Below are 17,586 nucleotides of genomic sequence, written 5' to 3'. Positions count from 1 at the left end.
TGGGGGGGGGGGGGGGGCACATGAAAAAACAACTTTAATGCTTCACACAAACGTTGTGTTTTGCGTATGCAACACCCTGGATGCACCACATATCGCGAGTTTGAGTGGAGCCACTCACTGCCAATGTTGCACACTCTACGTTGAGGTACCGACAATCAAGGCAGTGATTATAATGCTTGTAAATTTTGATAAATTTCCTCTGCATTTTCACTTTCCTAATCTTACAATTGCCTTCTAAATTTTCCCGTTGCTTCTGTGTATGTACGACATATATATTCGTTGTATATGTACGCATTGTGGGGGATTTATTTTGTCTACGCATCAGGAGGCCGTTCTAAGTTCCATCTATTGGTATATCCATCTACGTGTCTTCAATACTCCGTTATTGCTATCCAAGGTACTTGTACAGTATTTGTTTATCAAAACGAAAAGAACAATCATGTAAGGTGTCCTTGGTACAAAATTCTCGTGATGTGGGATTTACCACCTACTGTTGGTTGTATAGAATGTGTCATTTTTTTCCGGGTGCACGTCACGAGATCGACACCCACGAGTCATACAGCTCACAAGTCATACAGACACCAAAAGTTAACAAGGCCCAAGAGACCGACACATTAAGCCCCGTGTTGTATCTGCCGAACTCGTGGGCTGTTTTTACCTAGTGTCGAACTCATGGGCTGTATGACTCGTGAGCTGTATGACTCATGGACCCCTTTTCAATGTCGAACTCGTGGGCTGTATGACTCGTGGGTGTCGGTCTAGTGGGATGACCCCTTATTTTTCCCATAACGCAGCATCCGCTCCACAAATTGTTGTCGGCGGGCTGCAAGCTGCGACCAGCGGTGTATATGTTAGTAAGAGCAAGGATTAATGTTACGCAGATGTGGTGCAGTGTAAAGAGATTACTGTGTAGAACGTAATACTGTATCGATATATGAACTTGTAGGACGGAGGTAGACTGTAATTTGTATGTAAAGTCTTTCCGGCTCTATGTGAGATCAAAATGATTGAGTTTTACAGTGATCGTACAGTGAATCTAGTAGAAAGTTGTTCCGAATAGTGCATATTAATACAGAGTATCATCGCATATATGTAGAGATTTAAGCATCTTCACTTTAAATTGGTAGATTAAGAGATAATTAACATAAAATCCCATCCGATTCTTCAACTGCGATCAAAGAAATTTGAACACTTCGTCAAACCAGCAGTTCATTAGACAAAGAATAATGAATTAATCACTCCATTTAGATTCGTATTTTAGATATTTTGTTACTTGCCTATGTGATATATATGTCTGTAAATATGATATGAACTCTATCAGATCTAATCTCTATTTTGTCATCCGTGCTCCGAAAGGACAACTATTTTTGCAAAGACACTTTCTGTAATATATTCAACAGCTTTCATGTACATGTAGTTGTTATAATGTGAGTACCATTTCGGTTTTCCTGTTGACCACTGTGAAGTCTTACCTTTGTTATCAACTTCTGTTTGTACAGTTTGGAGAACAAGACCCTCACGAAGAACAATGATCAATAAATACAAATAACTTGAACAAACTCTTACCAATGTAACTCTATCTTTTATACATTTTGTATACTTTCAGTTCTGTAATGCGTATTTACCCTTCTGGGCATGACATGTTGAAAGTTTACATGTGTGACTAATGTTTCTTTTGCTGCTAGTGTCAAGGAGAGTAAGGGAATCTTTCTAGAGAACAAGTGTACTTTGTGAAGAAAAAAAAAATACGAGAAGCCAAAACAGCCAATGATCGGCGAATACTCAGTATATAAATTTGTGCCACAGGACCCTCCACAACTGAAATATTTTTCTTTCGTTTGTATTGGAGACTCGTTTTCTTGTCTGAATGGATATGAAACGTCATATCTAGAGCAGAGTCATCTGGACAAATAGTTTGGTTATTTTCTTTGAAAGATCGCTAAGCATGTGGATTAATACTAGTAGAAAAACTTGGTGTCCACACAACTGGACAAATGACAAGAGTGCCAAAGCCCCCTTCTCTTCATCCCGAGAGCTGTATAGTGATTTAAATATCCAGTTTTCATTTTATTGTTGTCTTCTCCGCCCATTTTAAATTTCAAGAAAATTAATCAACTGTAACATCACCATACCCATGACTGTTTTTTATCCTAAATGTGATTTCTAATGCTCACTTTAGAGGCTGATCAATCAGGAAAGTAGCTAAAGCAAGGAAATCAATAATGAATTTATTTTAATGAAAAAAGACAGTAAAGCCTGTATAGAACGCTCACATTCAAATGACTGTTCAGTAGAGATGACAAAATTCTGGAATTAAAGATATGACCTACCTCCTAAACACAGAAAGCAAACTGTTGTTTTTTTTTCATAAGATAACATTACAAAAACATTACAGGGAAGAAAAGGAATGAACTTCATCGCGGTGATCTCGACATCATGACATGTACATACTCAAATACAGTACATGCATTATTGACGTGCCCTATCTGGTCAGTCTGCTGTCTTTTTGGGCAGTCCGTTAAGTTTCCATCAAGCACTTTGAGTTATACCTGTACCTACAGTTGAAAGCAGACTCGCCCCTGGACTGAGTGATGAATGGATGTATGGATGGATGAGTTGATAAATAAATGAATGGATGAATAAATTATGCATCTATTGGTGGATGAGTGTATAAACTAGATTGATGAATCGATGGATTGTAGAAGCTGTAGTCATTGTCTATTCTGTTAAGCTTTCCATTTTGTTACACACACATACATGCATCACACAAACGCGATCTGAAGCAACATGTTCATATAGAGAACTAACTTTTGGCAATTACAATGCGTAACACTCTTCTCATATTTTTTTTTTTCTTGAAACATTTTTCACAAACTACATGTAAGTCACATGAGAAGCAGAATAAACAATGCCTGCAGAAGGCCCAATTCACACTTCTTGTGAGATTTTACTCAATGAAACTGAAGACAATAAGATACAAGGGTACATTTCATACAAACATGACATATCTGGGCCCCGTTTTATCAAAAGATATAATCAATTATAAATTTCCTTACCACACAGGCTGCCATAGACTTATCATAGAAACCAACAATATAATCAATTATAACTCTTCATAAAACAGGGCTCAAGGCTAACAACTCTGCCATAAAAGAGGATTGATGTACATTTTTTTTTTCCTTTGTCCTCTTCACACACCCCAATTGACAATGTTCTTAATTTAATACAAAGTGTTATACATGTACATTGCATCAAGGTTGCTACAGTAAATTTAAGACATCTTTATCAATGTCTGGTTTCTAGGAATTCTGAGAGTCTATGTGCATCTATGGTGCAACATGTGTTGTTGAAGTCCATAGAATATATTCCCTGTAACTTGTAACTCAACCATTGATACAACACTCTTGAAACTGTAAGAGCCTGCATAAGAAGTCATATTGTGATTTGTCACAAAACATGCCAGAAAATTGTGTTCATTGTGTTCACTCTACACAACACCAGTCTTTGATAACACATGTCACACTTGACTATACACAGCCCAGTTACTGTCACACAGCGTCTGGACGGGCTAGTCATACTGCAGACCGCTATTAGCAATCTTTAGATATGCAACACTCCTGGTTTTGCTGCGCCTCCTCCCCAGTCAAACAATAGGAATAGCTGTTCCACCCATTTGCAGAGCAATATCTGCTGATTTATCTATTTTTTTTTTATTTTAATTGTATTTATTTTTTTTTTTTTTGCCTAAGAGCCGCATCATAAGATAAGTGTCACAGATGAAATGCTCGCTACTATTTACACCTGAACTGCATCTTTAGAAAGTATGCATTGATGTCAAAGGAGACATGAAGTCTTAAATGAATTTCCATTATATCTATCAGTTTACGAAAGCTTGCTTGCTTTATTAGCATCCCCTAGGGAATGTTTTTAATCGCCCTACAGTGTACAACCAATGCACTCTGGAAATCAGGGACACTATACTATTTACACTTGGATTTTCATACAAGTGAAAACATAATAGGCAATGGTAATAAATTCACATTTGTGTATTTCCAAAGATGCAACACCGTAATTTCACCTCCATATTGTACAAAATTGTTTGTCTATTTCGCTGTTATGCTACAAAAAAACAAAAACAAACAATGAATATGACATACAGCAGCATGTCACTTTGGGATTTGGTAATGTGGTTTAACAGTATCTATACAGAGCACATTTATTATTTATCACAATCAATAAACATTGAGAAGAGAACATGATTTTAAAGAGGTTGAAAACAAATCCTGGATATTTGTAAAGCTACAGTCTGTTAAATCGATCTGGTTTAAGAATATCACTAGCCTACGGTTAGTGCAGATATGCTGTCAGAGGGGTTATCTGATCTAAAATTGACGCATGTAAATACATTTCTCATTGAAAACCTGCAACATGACCTTATCCTGCAGCCACTGAAAAATATCTGAATTTTTAAAAGCAAAGTGTTCCCAAATTAAGGCTTTTTTTTTCCTTCTTGCTCAAACATTCACCTTGAAGCACTGGCTTACTGATGATTATACAATAAAACACAATGTAACTTATTTTATGTATTAGAAAAGTATGACAAACACATACCTTACTCAACAAAGATATACCGCAATTAAGCTCTGTTTTTCAATATACCTGTACAAGTGGTCTGGTCACGAAATCTTGCCAGGTACAGACAAACTTGGTTTTATGGAAACAGCAACTATCTATGAAATACCACCTGCTTTAGCTTGCAGAAACCCACTTGAAAGCCATCCACAGCCTGACAGTGTCATTCATACCCCCTGGCGGACAGAGAGAGAGAGAGAGAAAAAAAAATGTGAGCTGAGGGCCAAATATATGCACTGATTTACATGTACATGTAGATCAAGGGAAAAAAAAGTATAATATAAAACTGCAACTGAATGAGAAATCCTCAATGATAAAAGTGAATTGCTTAGCTGAACAGCAACTATGCTTTTACCACATGGCACTGTGGATGAATTCATTCCTAAGTAATTTGGTGATGGTAATGCAATTTGCAGCAGTTTGATTGTGCATGTTGTTTGAAGGATTATACATTGGTCCAGATTAATTCTGATGAATATAAATCTTTTCTGAAGGAGCTTAATGAGTCTTATTTCTTTTTGCCAATGCAAAGGATGTTATTGAATAAGGAATAATTCTTTTCTTTTCTCTTTTTTTTTTATTTATCTATTTTTATTTATTTGTTCCAACTAGAGTACTGCATACTATCATACAACAATTTTGTAAAAGTCAATTCTCCCAAATGGATAGCTAAATTGCAAATATTGCAGTTTTGATCTCAAGTTCTGAAACCACTCCATAAGAACAAAAACAAAACGAAACAAATTGGCAGCCATATATACCTAAACATAGTTCATAATTCTACAAGTGCAAAAATATTTCTGACTATTCCACAATTAATATCGATGACCTTAAAGGTTAGAATTGGCACTACCAATGCCCCTCAACAAACATAATACAAATGAAAAATGAACACACATCAAAGTATAAAAGCTAAGTGTGGCTTCTGAAAAGAGACAATAACTTTCAAACTTGATAAAGCCCAATGACGCTCAATTACAAATAGAGAACACTATGTAATGCAGCTGATACTCACTCTACCATGGGTGCTATATCCCAGTTTGTCTGTGAGGATGCTGGTGGGTCTATTGTCACTCCCTTCTCTGTGATGACAGCAATTTCATACTGAGGAAAGCAAAGACAAGGCAATATGAAAGCCAAAAATGCATGTGAAACTCTGAAAGCTTGAACAGAGTATGGTGTGGAGCTACTGCTATGATCTTTCTTCAAGTTGTGGCTTGCATTTTCATGATTTCATTCAACGTGGGGGTCACTGATTGCCAACTGCTGAAATTGGTCTTTTAACCTTAGAATTCCAGAAGGGGCTGACAAAGGTTCAGTAAGGCTACTTGAACTCCTGAATAGAATATAATCAGTGCCTTACTGTCTACATGATGCATGAGAGTATGACTTAATAATAAATGATTTCACACAGAAACTGTTCAAGGTCTTCAAATATAATTTCTTCCTAGGAAGACAAACAAAACTAGAGAGGCACTCTGAGAGTGCAGACCTCAGCCATGCAGCTTATTTCCACCACTGATCTTGTCTTCCATTAGAGATCACTGATTTCCACCCATACGTATGCGCCCTGAAAGTCGCCCCATTTCCCAATATAGAACCCTTTTGTTACGTCATCAACTTCCAGCTGCGCAGCACGCCTCACTTTAGCAGGAACTAGAGGATGCACTTTAGTGTGCGTATGAAACCTCACAAATGCGTAGCTTGAACTCCAGAGTTCATTCACCCTACCTGCTAGAATATCGAAAATACTTCACAAAATCCACAATAACCAGATCACTACCAAAATCTATTTATCTGTTACTTGTGTAATTCTCAACCTTTCCTGTAAGTTTCATCTAAATCCATTCACAACTTTTTGAATTATTTTGCACACGGACAAACCTAAAACAAACAAACAAACAAACAAATGTCCAAGAAAACATAACCTCCTCCCTTGGCAGAGGTAATAAAAACTTCAATAGCCTAGTACATGTATTTCAAACTGCACACAATATCAACAAAGTGAGTCATAATCTCTATGAATAAAATTCACTTGCAGTCCCTTTTAAAATGCAAAACAAATATCGTACAGCTTCTACCTTTCGAGAGTATACCATATTCACACAAGTTTATTATCACACGAAGGAGACACTACTGCTATGGACCAGGTGGTACAGTGATAATGCCCTGCTATTTCTTTGCTTACAGTACATGTATTTAATTTTGTTGACAATGAATGATCCAACTCTGCGGGGCTCCATTTCATAATAAGTTGGTATGACAGCAACTCTTGCTGCACTGGCAAGTGCCTTCGTAATGACAAGAATTCTGCTTCCTGATTGACTGTTGCTACGGGAAGCTGCTATTCTCGCAAGAATTACTACCTTACTAACATCTTTTATGAAATGGGACCCTGGTTTCTGTAATGACTCACCCTGTTGAAGGACCTTGCATCCCTGTAGAAGAGAACTTTGAGGCATCGCTCCATCACTGCTCGTGCCTCCTGTTCTGTCATGCTGTTGTTTTTCTCATACGCTTCTCGCAACATGGGCTGCGGGGACGCAGGAATATTGAATGATTGAAAGTGATATTTCAAGAGAGACATCAAGGACTGTCTATAATTATGTGATTCAAAGGGTGAGTCCCAGTATGACAAAAACTTCATTGGGAAGAACAAATATGAACCCTCTGATATCGATCGCTCATATTTATCTTCAAGAGCTGAATACTCAGGAACAAATGAACAAATCTAATTCAAATTAAATCCATGGTTTAAATTTAGTCTATGGATTAAAACAAGTACAAGATAGGCACACAATATTCATAAGAGAGTCAATGCAAATGCATTATTGGATGTCTCCTCTGATAACATCCTCAATATGCAGACAAAATTTCCATAATTCATGGACTAACTTTACACTACTTGTCAATTTGGGCCAAAGATAGAATCCCACTGTTAATATGTGTATGTCTGAGCAATGTATAATTTATTCATGACTGACGGGTGACAATTAAAAAAATGGCATTTGTAACATGAGCTGAAAAAAATTTGTCCTTTATTCAAAACTTAACATGCAAACCATGTACAAGGTTCTCACATTAAAGAGTGCCCTCTTAACACACACAAACAGTTTTAATAACTAAAAAAGAATCATGAATAACACAGTAAATAATACACTGTTTTTAGCCTACATTTTATTTATACAAAATTTGTCTACTTTGCAAGCATTCATATCACAATGATAAACTAATTATAAGAAAAACTGGCAATGTCACTTAACACAAATTTATAACTGAGATGCATCACAGTGCTATGTGATGTTCAATAACAAATGATTCTCTTTCAATATACTCACCAGTGCTACGTATGCCCCAAAGCCACTAGCTACATGGGGGGATTCATAGGCCACTCCAATCTTGTCAACAAAGCCCAGAAAACTGGAAATAAGAAACAAAAGAAGTATTACAGCTTATCATGCACAAGAAATGTGAATGTGCTATATGTGTGTAACTACTAAAATGTGGCTTTTTTTTCTGCTGATATATTTGAATGAAAAAAGAGAGTATTCGCTGTGTATAAAAGAGAGCAACACATCATACTGACAACATGACAATGGATGCAAACTTGAATACGAAAATTACAAATGATTGTAACGTAAGATTGCAGATTCACACTTTGTGCATCTATCAATAAAAATATAGAAAGGAACTCAGACAAATTACAGAAAAAGAATCACATTTTATTTCAAATATGGACCAATTCCTACAATTAATCTGTAAATTCAAACATACATAATGTGTCCTATTTATGAATGACCAAGAGATACACATTGAAACAGAATAAATGGAGATGCATACCTTTCTCCATTGTGGAAGCCACCTAGAACGAATGCATTCCAGAGGGGATTGAAGTTTGTTCTCCGGTTGTACATGACTCGGGTAAGCCACGAGAACAAGGCCTTGGGTGTGAAGCTATGTCCATCATTCAGACATTCATCATCGATGCTGTGGAGAGGGATGGGTAAGGGGAAAATGTTATTAATTTCATAATGAAATACACATAGCATGTTGCTTTGTAAAACATGAAATGCTTGACAGTGTACAACATGTACTGTTAAAGTGGAAATTTTCGTGCTCAGCCCAGTAAGAAGAGTTTCACATGTTTGTTTTTAATTCCGCAGAATCAAGACAGTAAGTTCTGGAACATACACCCGTATGGAAGCAAAAATATTCACATGCTTTTATTTTTGCGCTAGTTTCTGGTGGCGCAAAATGCGTGATAATTTCAACACCATGAAAATTTCCACTTTTACTGTACATGTGCATTGTCCTGTAAATTAATTTGCCTGGTATAACAATATTCCAAAAATTAGACAAGGCACTCACCTGCCTGCCAACAGGTAGAAATAATTAAATATGACAGCTATTCAGTGAAACTAATTGGTTTACTAGTGTATTGAGTTTATAAATATTCCACTGAAAGGTAAGTGTAGCAAGATATTCACTTCACATATTCTCAACATTGTATATTTGCACTTTCATGAATGGAATCAAATTTGAGAGCATTTGTTTTGCTAAGCTGGTCAAAATGGCCAAGCTTTCTTGTTGCCTGGTATGTTTAGAATTTGAGTACATTACAAACAAATTTATATCTACATGTATATTTTTTAAGACTGATTTAACGGGGCTCAAAAAGTCCATCAGGCCAGTAACGAAGCAGGTATTAGTGTACATGTACACGTAGGTGCACAAAACAAGATGTATAAGGTGGTGTAGTTCAGGCGTCCTTGTGCTGTAGGTGTGAAATTGATATCTATATCATACAAACGTTGTACGTATGACAGCTGGGGTGTCATAATCAATGAATTGCCACGTCCTGTGGAACAAACCGATATTGGTGTGAATATTGTTCACTGTTGCAAACCACATTTGAAGGGATTATTTGCCAGTTCTTGGAATCTGATGTTATTTTGTTGCTGGTCTCGAAGATTATAATTTCAAAGGTGTAGAGGTACAATTTCTTCATAGTCAAAGGAACATCTCATTGTAGTTAAATGCAAAATGAACTGATTTTTAAATAGTTACAAGTATGCATCACACATACATGGTTTGTTTTGAATGTGCGTAGTAAAACTAGATGTTATTGGAAGGTATCACAAATGACCCCCTTTAAATCACAGTTCCTTCGGTATAAACTATACATTTCCCTTAAAAAAAGAATGGCATGTAATATAAGCACCAATTTTCTCAACAATACACTGTGAAACACAGAGTGCATTTCCATGACAACATGACATCACCAATAACAATCCTTCTAGTGTGCAAAGCTGTGGTTTACCTGAAACTTCCATTTTTTTTTATATATCACTTACACTAAATGCTGCAAACTTATGAAACAGCAAGAGAGATTGTCAGCATCAACAGCTACAACAGAAAAGACCGATCTCATCAGTTACAATGATTTTCCTCCATACACATTTGAATTCACCAACTGGTACAGCACTCAAATACTGGCATGGGCACAATGTCTTTAATACAGCACTTTGCTGCCACATGACTTCATCACTCATTATCCAGATGCATCAGTCTTACATCTTTTGTTCCAAGATCTCTGTCAGGAACTGGAAATCGGCATAGTCCCCAGCTCCAGATATGACTGTGTTGTCATTGACCTTTGACACCCTGGAGATGTTTCTGAAGCGAGCAAGTGAGCCGTATGAGCCCAACATATCTGCAGCAATAATCACTCCTCCATTGAACTTCAATCCCAGAGTAGAAGTACCTGTTACCATGGGGTTCCTGCAGGAGTGGCGCAAAAGACACAGAGGTAGTGTATGACTATTTTTTCACCATGGATACTGGGGATTAATCAGACAGCCAGCTTTCAGAACTACACTAGTCTAGTCTTCACATTGAAGTTTAGTTTCTGCACTGATATCAGATTTTCTTGTGAATGGTTTGGTCAACAATCAGGGGCCTGGCTTTTGGGAATGAAGTAAGCTTTCTTTATAAAAAAAAAGAAAAAAAAAAGACTTGCAGTCAAACAGATAAACATTTAACAGTTTATGACAAGACAGCTGGAAAAGTGAAAAAAAAAGTTCTAAGAAAAGACAATGAGAATGAACGGGAAACCATTTAAAGGAAATGAATTTGTCTAAAATGGTAAGGAAAATTAGGTTATCTTTATCGTAACACTACAGCAGTGCATGATACAGTACTTCTAGCATTATGGATGATGACATTGGCATTGCAATATTGCATTGCATTGTGTGTTGAAGTGGCTGTATCCAGCAGGCCACACAATCACACGCATGTGGCTGTATCCAGCCAGCGACTTGAGTCATGGATACAACCACACACACGTGTGGCTGGATGGTAAAGACACACATAATTTTACACGTGTGTGGCTGTACATGTAGATACACTGCATGCATGATTGCTTTCTAATGTTACAAATGAAGTCTTTTCTGCTCATAAAAGTCATGCTCTGGCATGGCCGCAGACCTAGCCAATGGCCTGGCTGGGTTGAGATAATGAGTCGAGTTAGTCAATTTCCACACTAACATGTTAACAGTTAGAATTTAAGAGACGGTAAACCTGCTTGCTGGTAGCTGGTGGGAAAGGCAAGAAGGCTTCATTCATAATCATATTTGCCCAGTTAACTGTTACTCGCTAATTTATAGTAAACCGAGAATGAGTCACATTGCATTTGCCTTGGGATTGTAGTATAGTAAACACAAAGAGATTTTCCCCAGTGACTGCTAGAGTGCAGGGTCTTCATACGCCCTGGCCCTGTACCATTGTTTTGTGAGCACAAGGGGAGCATTGGATGACAACGAGGCGGTAGGCTCACCCCTTGTGCTAACACGCTAGCAAACGAGGAACTGAGGAGCTGCCAAAATCAAGTGCGTACTCGCGTAAAAGTTCAGAAGTTCGCGTAATACGCGCTGTAGAAATGATACTTAGTTAGTACGCAAAGTCCGCCATTGTTAAGTGGTATATGGCGGCCCCCATGAAATCACCGACTCCATTGTAGAGTACGCCCTCTAGTGGTGGGGAGGAGAAAAATCTCTTTGAGTAAACATTAGTAGCACCCTGCTAAAGCTACATTGTCATTACCATTAACGTTAGATTCTAACCTGTTAGGCGTTTTCACATCAGCCCGATGTTTTGAAATAGCGCGCTATTTTGCTGACCATTTTCTGCGAAAAATATCTCGAGCTTGGATTTTTATCGGGCTGATGTGAAAACGCCTAATGTAACGTTAACTTAAGCCCGCTGGGCGCACTAACTGCTAATTATAATTCACAGCACAATCAGACTTTGCACTTCAAGTTGGTGTAAGTGACCGGTTACCACATCTTCACTTGACGTAATACATGATGTAGAAATATGCAGAGTCATATCAAGAGCGTAGCGTACATATGCAGTTATCACTTGAACTCGTAACTACAAAGAGAGTTAATGTTCCTTACAGAGTACGTTTAGCTGGGCCAGAAGGTGTGCACTTAATTCCTCCAGGAGGATCGTAAAAAGCTCCGGGACGTGGTCCATTAGTCCAGAAACTCGAGCCATTCTCCCCTATCAGATCCATGTTTAGCTGCAACAAAACTGTACGGTTTACAATAAATAATCTTGTTTCAACTCTGATTGCTGCCCTCAACGATCAACTAGCAGGGTACGGTAAGATAGGAGATTTTGCCGAAGCATAACTCACTGGTTCTTTTTTTTTTTTTTTTTCTAATTCAGTATTTATTAGTAAAAAATAAATGCCATTTACAGCAAAGAATAAAAAATCAAGTGAATTACAGAATCACATAATAAAGGAAAAAATGCAGCATAACAAAATGGATACATGAAACATGCTGGTTCTGTTGCTACTGTTATGACAAGGGAGGCACTGGGGGCACACCTCAGTGGTCAACAGAAACACTGTCGAACAAGACCATTTTTTTGGCCTTGGTGGTGTATCTAAAATAATATAAAATCTGTATGCATTATACACCTACTAGTAGCTCTTCACTTTAAGCTGAAATAAAACAATCTAACTGAAACAATAAAGTTTGACAATGTTGCTACTCTGCAACTGATTGACAACTGTTAGTAGGCAGCATCACAAAAGATTATCCAATAATAATCCGCTGCTAAGATATGAGGCTGAAGGAAGCACAAACGATGTAAAAGGAAGGTGATGATAATGAGGGTGCGGATGAGGATGATAACAACAATGATGATATTGCAGTAAAATGATAATACTGTTATTTTCAGTGTGTATGATTCTTCTTCTTTATCATCTTCTACTATCATTACTTTACATGTAGGCCTATTATCAGTATAATCATCATCATCACCATAACGATAGGGCGTAATGGTAGTGAAATGATAATTAAGATAAAAATTAAATGGTATAATCACGGGAAAGTAATAGAGATGATTTGATAATGATTGATCCCATAATATAATCATTATTGCTTTAGTCGTACTGTGAAATTTTCTACCACATTATCATTGATGCTTTATTCACAGTGATGTCATTGTAATGTGTGTGTGTGTGTGTGTGTGTGTGTGTGTGTGTGTGTGTGTGTGTGTGTGTGTGTGTGTGTGTGTGAGTGTGTGGGTGCGTATGTGTGAGAGCGAGAGAGGGAGAGAGAGAAAGAAAGAAAGAGAGGAGAGAGAAGAGGGAGGGGAGAGAGAGAGAAGTGGAGAGAGAGAGAGGGGGGGGGGAGAATGGGCCTTATATACAATGTAGAATCAGAGATATTTGCGCGGTAATGGATTGGATTTGGAGAGGGTGCATGTGGGTGTGGAGGGGTTAAGGTGTTTTGAGCAATAATGGAATTGGTAAATGTATATAATAAGGTTAGGAAGGATGGCTAGGGAGAATTTCATGGTAATGGGCGGGTTTGCCAGTTTCAGATATACCCAGAGATTCATAGAATTTCTTTGAATATAAAATATATTGTACTTCCATTTTAAGTTTTGCATTTTTGTATAGCAGCTGTACTATTTTCATTCCATTATTACAATTAAAAATGAAATGTGTGTTTAAATTATTACCTTGTTAAGTTTTATTTCCAAAGTGCAAATATATTACACACTGGATAAACTATTATTTTTGTTCGTTGTGACCAATGATGTACGTTGTAGGCGTACAGTAATACAATTATCCCAGATCCAGATTGAATTTTTGGTGTTTGCTGTTGTTATTTTTTTTCTTCAATCAGATGAAATGCATCATAGGTTACCAAAGAGTCATCTTTCTGCTTATTCTTGGCAACCGTCCTGTAAGGGAAATTGTAATGCATGTGAGTATGTTACAGATGTCTGTGCGCAACTCAGTACATTTCTGTATGACTTAACAACAGTAGCAGCAGCAGCAGCAACAACAGCAACAGCAACAACAACACCACCACCAACAACAATCACAATCGGCTGCGATGTAGACAAAGAATTTGAAAATTACTCAGAGCACATGAAAGAAGCATATCCACAGATTTTAATGCATGCACGGACAGAGACTCCTATACAACAATTTATTACAAGAATTCCACTACCTCGCATACAAATAAGACTATCGTAGATTATCGGTAAATAGAAAAACTCGTCCTAGGGTATTTTCCTGTAATTACAACAACAGTGATCAAGAGAGAGAGAAAAAAAATGCAGCAATTTCTGTACGGATTTTGATACAAGTTATGTCTGATGGTACACTTCGGGAAGAGAATTGATAACAGTGGTGTCTCTAAATAAATAGTCTACTTCTGAATAGGTTGACATGTTTTAGGATTGCATTTTAACACAGATGCTTCTCAGTGAATTTAAAAATGAGCACGCCTGAAATCACAAATGATTTATTTTTCTGCTCGTGCGCAAAGTGGAACTGGCTAATTGAAGAGCACTGAATGTGTACAGGTGGAAGAAATAGCTTATGTATGTATACTATAGGTCCATAGAGGAAAACTATCCACAGCTGATCCATATCCATGCATTTGACACGTTGGTGAACTTGTTATCGGATCATTGAAAGTCTTTTGTTTTCAGGGTAGAATTTCACATAATACCTGTTAAACCAATATGCCACTGACCACTGACGCGTGGTAGACAGTATAATCGGGGATTCCAGTTTTTTATATTACATGTATACCAGTGAACATCAAAGACTGACTTATCCTAATGTTATCACATTGTCGTTGCACAGATACGTGTACTAAAATTAGAAACGAAAAGTTAATGTATTATGTTTGATGTAAACTCTTCAACTGGAGCAGATGCGGGAAATGCATCTTCAAATGCACCCTTGCGGATCCAAGCACATTTCCCACCATGACATGAGGAGAGGCTTACTCCTTTTTTTTTCAAATGCAATTAAAGACATTATTGAAGCGCACTTTAATTTTAGACGTGTCATACGAGGTTGTACAACGACTTCAACCTCAGTCAAGCCATAGAGCTGCCATCAATTTCTTAGCTCAATCCGCTGATAAAAAGCACAAGTTCCCCTGCCATCGGAAACTCGGTGACGGATGTCGCTGACAGTCATGGTGTAGAAGGCGCAGACGCCATTTCTGATGGCGAAAGAACGGCAGGTTCTGTCACCAGCGCATAACATGGAGCAGCCAATCACGTTCCCCGTATGCAGAGAGAAGTGGGCGTGGTCCTTGAGGCACCCTCCGGTAGACTGGACTCCGTTGGTGTCGGGGATGAAATAAAATAGAGTAGACTCAAACTGTTTCCTGCTCCCAGATGGCACTATGGATGTAGGCGGAGGTTCAGTTGTTGTTGCGAGTGTAGTAGTGAGTGCTGCAGATGTAACCATGGCAACTGTTTGTGCAGGTGTCGAAGCAGGTGTGGTCGGAGCTTCATATGGTCCTGTTTGTGATCAACGTAGCGATTACTTTGAATGTGTTTTGGCAGCAACAATTACAATACAATGTAGTATCAATTCATAGTAACAAATGAGATTTATGTGACCTTTCTTTGCGAAATTAAGACGTCATAATTTTCATAATTACATTCATGAATCAAATCTATGCAAAGTGAAAATATTCCGATTATGATTAACGACGACATATACGCACACTAAGGGAAACAACTTTAGTGGTTCATGACGCTTTGTGTGCTGTGTGCATATGAGGTTCAAAGAAAGGCTACCTTTTCTTTTCTTCTGTTTCGTAACTTTCAGACTTAAATGCACTCTGAAAGACCTATCGTATTTCTCAAACAAAAGACAAAAGTACGTTATAACTGTGCTGGTGGCGCCACCCCCCCCCCCCCCTCCCGATTTTGCGGCCCATATATAATAGGCCTAATGTATCATTGTATGTACATGTATATTATACGTGTACAATGCAGATGCATATTCGATATGCACAATGTATTATCATGTACACTGTTGGAGGGCAACTATTTCATAATTGTCAGATATGGAGAACGCAATGTTGCTTGTTAGGAAAGGGGAACTCTTCGTCTTTCCATTGATACCTATTTATGTCGACAATTGCCATTCTTGACTGAGCACATGAACTTTAAAGACAACAATTATAAATCTCACTTTTTCCAAGTTTGCGCGTTATTGTGAAGGAACAAAGAACGTCTTAAACTGCATGGGTAAGATCTGTAAATGAAAGTGGCCAGATTGGTCAGTCTGTACGAATGTAGGTTTGTGTTTAGGGTTTGTGCTTAGGGTTTATCCTAACATTTTATGGTTCATAACCTTTAACGTGGCCACCTGTCTGATAACATCGTCACTCCCACCAAGGAGCTTCAAACACCTTGCTCCCACAAAGGCGAACACATAGTTTGCAGCGACAAACCATATCTTGAATAATTATGAAGAAAAAAATGGATAATGGTTTAGCCTTTATGGGAAAGACCAAGTATTTAACAACGTGACCATGCTGAAATTTATCAACCATAAAAGGTTAGAAGAAACCCTTAGGTCCGAATTCACGAAGGTGGTACAAATGAAACCATGGTTTAAGCCATGGACAAAAACCATGGAGCGCCAAGTGTCGCACGGAATATTTCGTTACGAAATTGGGCATTTCGTCGACAAAATGACCGTTTCGTTAACGAAATTATCATTTCGTGGACGAAATGTTCATTTAGTTACAAAATGTTGTCATTTCGATACAAAATAATCATTTCATCGACGAAATGACTGATTTCGTAACGAAATATTCCATGCGACACTTGGCGTCCCATGGTTTTTGTTCATGGTTTAAACCATGGTTTCATTTGTACCACCTTTGAATTGAATTGAATTGAAGTTGAATTGAGAAGGTGTTTTATTCATCAATATCTATCGCAACCCGGAGGCTTAATTATACAGACATTGTTAACAAAGGGCCATGAATACATTAAAAATACTCACAAAATACAGTGTAGCAATGAAAAAAAAATGCAAAGAACAACAAAAGGTCAATCTTATTCATCTTAACCATTGCACAATGAGATCAACCTATGATACAAAACAAAAACAAATATTACAAATACAATATCTCGTATCACTATTCTCAATGATTATTAAATAATAAAAATAACCTTCGTGAATTCGGGCCTTACTGCCTAAACACGAACCTGCAGTCGTGCAAGCTGGCCTGATGATAATATTGACCACTGTCATTGATAGATCTCATCCATGCAGCGAGACATGTATTGTACCTTCACAATAACACGCAAATTTGGAAAAAGCGCAATTTGTTATTGTTGTCTTTAAAGTTCATGTGCTCAGTCATGCATTGACATTTGTCAATATAATTAGGTATCAATGGAAAGAGCAAGAGTTCCCCTTTCCTTTCAACCAACATTGCACTCTCCATTGCTGACAATTATAAAATAGTAGCCTTCCACAGTTGCAGTGGCGTATCTAGGGAAAACGGCGCCCGGGGCAAGCGCGAAAATTGCGTCCCTAATTTCTGAAAAAGACTAGTGTTCAACCCCAACCCGATCCCAGTAGGGACTTTAAGCAAA

General features: G+C 37.7%; 1 protein-coding gene across 1 annotated transcript; it reads right to left on the bottom strand.

The window, feature by feature from the left end:
- Nucleotides 1-4,481: 4,481 nt before the first annotated feature.
- Nucleotides 4,482-12,237, bottom strand: LOC139722516 (proteasome subunit beta type-4-like). Its single transcript, XM_071633804.1, has 7 exons — nt 12,090-12,237; nt 10,207-10,413; nt 8,473-8,619; nt 7,971-8,052; nt 7,049-7,165; nt 5,648-5,736; nt 4,482-4,808 (listed from the first exon to the last, which is right to left on the bottom strand). The coding sequence occupies exons 1-7, from the start codon at nt 12,206-12,208 to the stop codon at nt 4,796-4,798; spliced, it is 774 nt and encodes a 257-aa protein (XP_071489905.1). The 5' UTR covers nt 12,209-12,237; the 3' UTR covers nt 4,482-4,795.
- Nucleotides 12,238-17,586: the final 5,349 nt, after the last annotated feature.

The sequence above is a fragment of the Diadema antillarum genome, unplaced genomic scaffold (genome assembly GCF_040938485.1).
Source record: "Diadema antillarum isolate AM-2024a unplaced genomic scaffold, OU_Dant_1.0 scf00000167, whole genome shotgun sequence".
Lineage (NCBI taxonomy): Eukaryota > Metazoa > Echinodermata > Echinoidea > Diadematoida > Diadematidae > Diadema > Diadema antillarum.
Note: the sequence above shows the minus strand (reverse complement) of the source record. Positions and strands in the feature narration are given on the sequence as shown.

What these genes read in the sequence shown, in the direction of transcription:
- LOC139722516 (XM_071633804.1), bottom strand. Translation starts at nt 12,208, where the DNA reads ATGGATCTGATAGGGGAGAATGGCTCGAGTTTCTGGACTAATGGACCA. An exon ending in GAGATCTTGGAACAAAAGAT is followed by an intron (nt 8,620 to 10,206) that starts GTAAGACTGATG and finishes CCCTCTCCACAG; the next exon opens with CATCGATGATGAATGTCTGA. An exon ending in GGCTTCCACAATGGAGAAAG is followed by an intron (nt 8,053 to 8,472) that starts GTATGCATCTCC and finishes TCTTATTTCCAG; the next exon opens with TTTTCTGGGCTTTGTTGACA.